Source organism: Triticum aestivum, unplaced genomic scaffold, assembly GCF_018294505.1.
Source record: "Triticum aestivum cultivar Chinese Spring unplaced genomic scaffold, IWGSC CS RefSeq v2.1 scaffold53143, whole genome shotgun sequence".
Classification (NCBI taxonomy): Eukaryota; Viridiplantae; Streptophyta; class Magnoliopsida; order Poales; family Poaceae; genus Triticum; species Triticum aestivum.
In genome coordinates, this window is record NW_025244268.1 from 1 (window position 1) to 2,123 (window position 2,123).

The window sequence follows — 2,123 nt, forward strand, 5'->3', positions numbered from 1 at the left end:
AAAGTCAAATTTATTGCGAAAAAAATTCCAAACTTTTGTGACTTATTAATATCATTATTATTTTCTATGTGAGGTGTATATACACCCACGAACTAAAGGGTATTTCCCAGCAGGGCATGCTCTACCATATTTGATGATTTACAGGTTACATACTTATATTTATACCCAATAAAATAGAATACAAAATTCATTTGAATTCTATGGGCGGTAAAATACCGAGATTTCTGAGTTTTTCCAAAAACCGATTCTTTCGGTGCCTCCCAAAAAAACACCTGGTATGGAGAAGGGTGTGGAAGGTAGCTGCTGGAATTACAAAGCGCTTTGAGTAACACCAGATAGAAAATTACAAGAAAAACTAGATACAAGGTTAATCACAAGTGAGTTACATTTGTAACAATTCAATCTATCTTTATATTATTCTGATGTTACCGAGCTAGACCTTAATCTTGGCGGCTTCCATCCCAAGATATAATACAAGTAGGAAACGTACATCACTCTTGATATAGATAGTCTCAATTAGTTACTTAGACTACTTCACTGTGCATGTCATTCACTCGTACGTTCACGCATGTCTCCACCTCGACTATTAATTGAAGCTCCATGCCAAAAGTTCATTCAACAAAATAAAGAAGAGACGGTTGTTTAAAAGTATATGTTGCACGCCCAAATGTTACAAGCCCGAAGGTTGCAGAACATCAACCATCTCTGGGTTACAAAACCGAAGAAATGAGACTGACTTAGATAACCCAGTTGTTGTTCCTTGGGGCTTGGGCCCTATATAAAGAACATGGATCAACCAATATATCCTCACAAACGCACAAGCACAAATTGCAGATTTGCAAGCAAGGTGAGTACCTCACAGACATGGCTAACTTGAAGAAGCTATTAGCTATGTTTGCTCTCGTGATGTTCCTGTCACAGCTCCGCGTCCATGGTGTCTCCGTGTCTGTGGGCAGCAGCGCGAACGTTACTACAGAAACCAAACATCTTCGCGGCAGGTGCCACATCAGTGGCTTCCTGCATGGCAAATCCGGCGACTGCAACAGGGATCACGGCTCGGTCTGCTGTAAAGACGGTCACCGCTACCCGCAATTCAGGTGCTCGCCCCCGGTGTCGGCCGACACGCCAGCGATCCTAACTCTGAACAGCTTCGCACGAGGTGGAGACGGCGGCGGCAAATCGTTCTGCGACAACCGCTTCCACAAGGACACCGAGCTGGTGGTGGCGCTGTCCACGGGGTGGCTGCGCCTGGACGGCAAGCGCAGGTGCAACAAGATGATCCGCATCAACGGGAACGGGCGTGCCGTGCTGGCCAAGGTCGTCGATGAGTGTGACTCGGTGTACGGCTGCGACGCCGAGCACAACTTCGAGCCACCGTGCCCATACAACGACGTAGACGCGTCACCGGCCGTGTGGAAGGCGTTGGGGCTCAAGGAGAAGATTGGAGTGTTCAAGATCACTTGGTCTGATGTGTGAGCTATGCCATTAAGACCTTGCATTAAGCTATGTACATGCAGACATGCGGAAACGTAGATGTGTGCGTTGTTCTCTTGGTGGTGGAGTTGCTGCTAATTAAAATAAGCCACCACTCGCTTGTATTTGATATTTTCACAACTTTATGTATTAGTCCTGTCTCGGTGCTATATTTACGATTCACATGTATATGATATTTTTCTTGATTTATGTATTTACCTTGTTTCCGTGCTATATGTATTATTTACATGTATTTAATATTTTTTGAGATTTATGTATTTTCCCAGTTTGGGTACAATATGAAATGAAATTGGCAAATACATCAATTTTTAGTTCAACAAGACCTTGCACATATGACTGAGTACACACACACACAAACACACACGCACTACCATATGTGATGTTATGCTGGTCATAGACATATATTTCACTATTTATACACAAAAACATTGAATTCTTCGGGCGGTAAAACTCGATGCTTTTTGAGTTGTTCCTAGAATCGGTTCTTTCAGTGCCTCCTGGAAAGAAACACCAGTATTAAGAAAAGAGATAACCCTAAACGATGTGGATGGAGATGTTGAAATTAAAAAGCGGCTTGAGTACCACGAAACAACAAATTGCCAGTGAATATACAAAGGGAAACTCTAGTG

The 2,123-nt window shown here is 43.1% G+C and overlaps 1 protein-coding gene across 1 annotated transcript; it reads left to right on the forward strand.

The window, feature by feature from the left end:
• Positions 1-864: 864 nt before the first annotated feature.
• On the forward strand, positions 865-1,476 carry LOC123177023 (putative ripening-related protein 4). Its single transcript, XM_044590995.1, has one exon. The coding sequence runs from the start codon at positions 865-867 to the stop codon at positions 1,474-1,476; it is 612 nt and encodes a 203-aa protein (XP_044446930.1).
• The last annotated feature ends 647 nt before the right edge of the window (positions 1,477-2,123 follow it).

Excerpts from the sequence above, each read along its gene's own strand:
- LOC123177023 (XM_044590995.1), top strand. The coding sequence starts at position 865 with ATGGCTAACTTGAAGAAGCTATTAGCTATGTTTGCTCTCGTGATGTTC.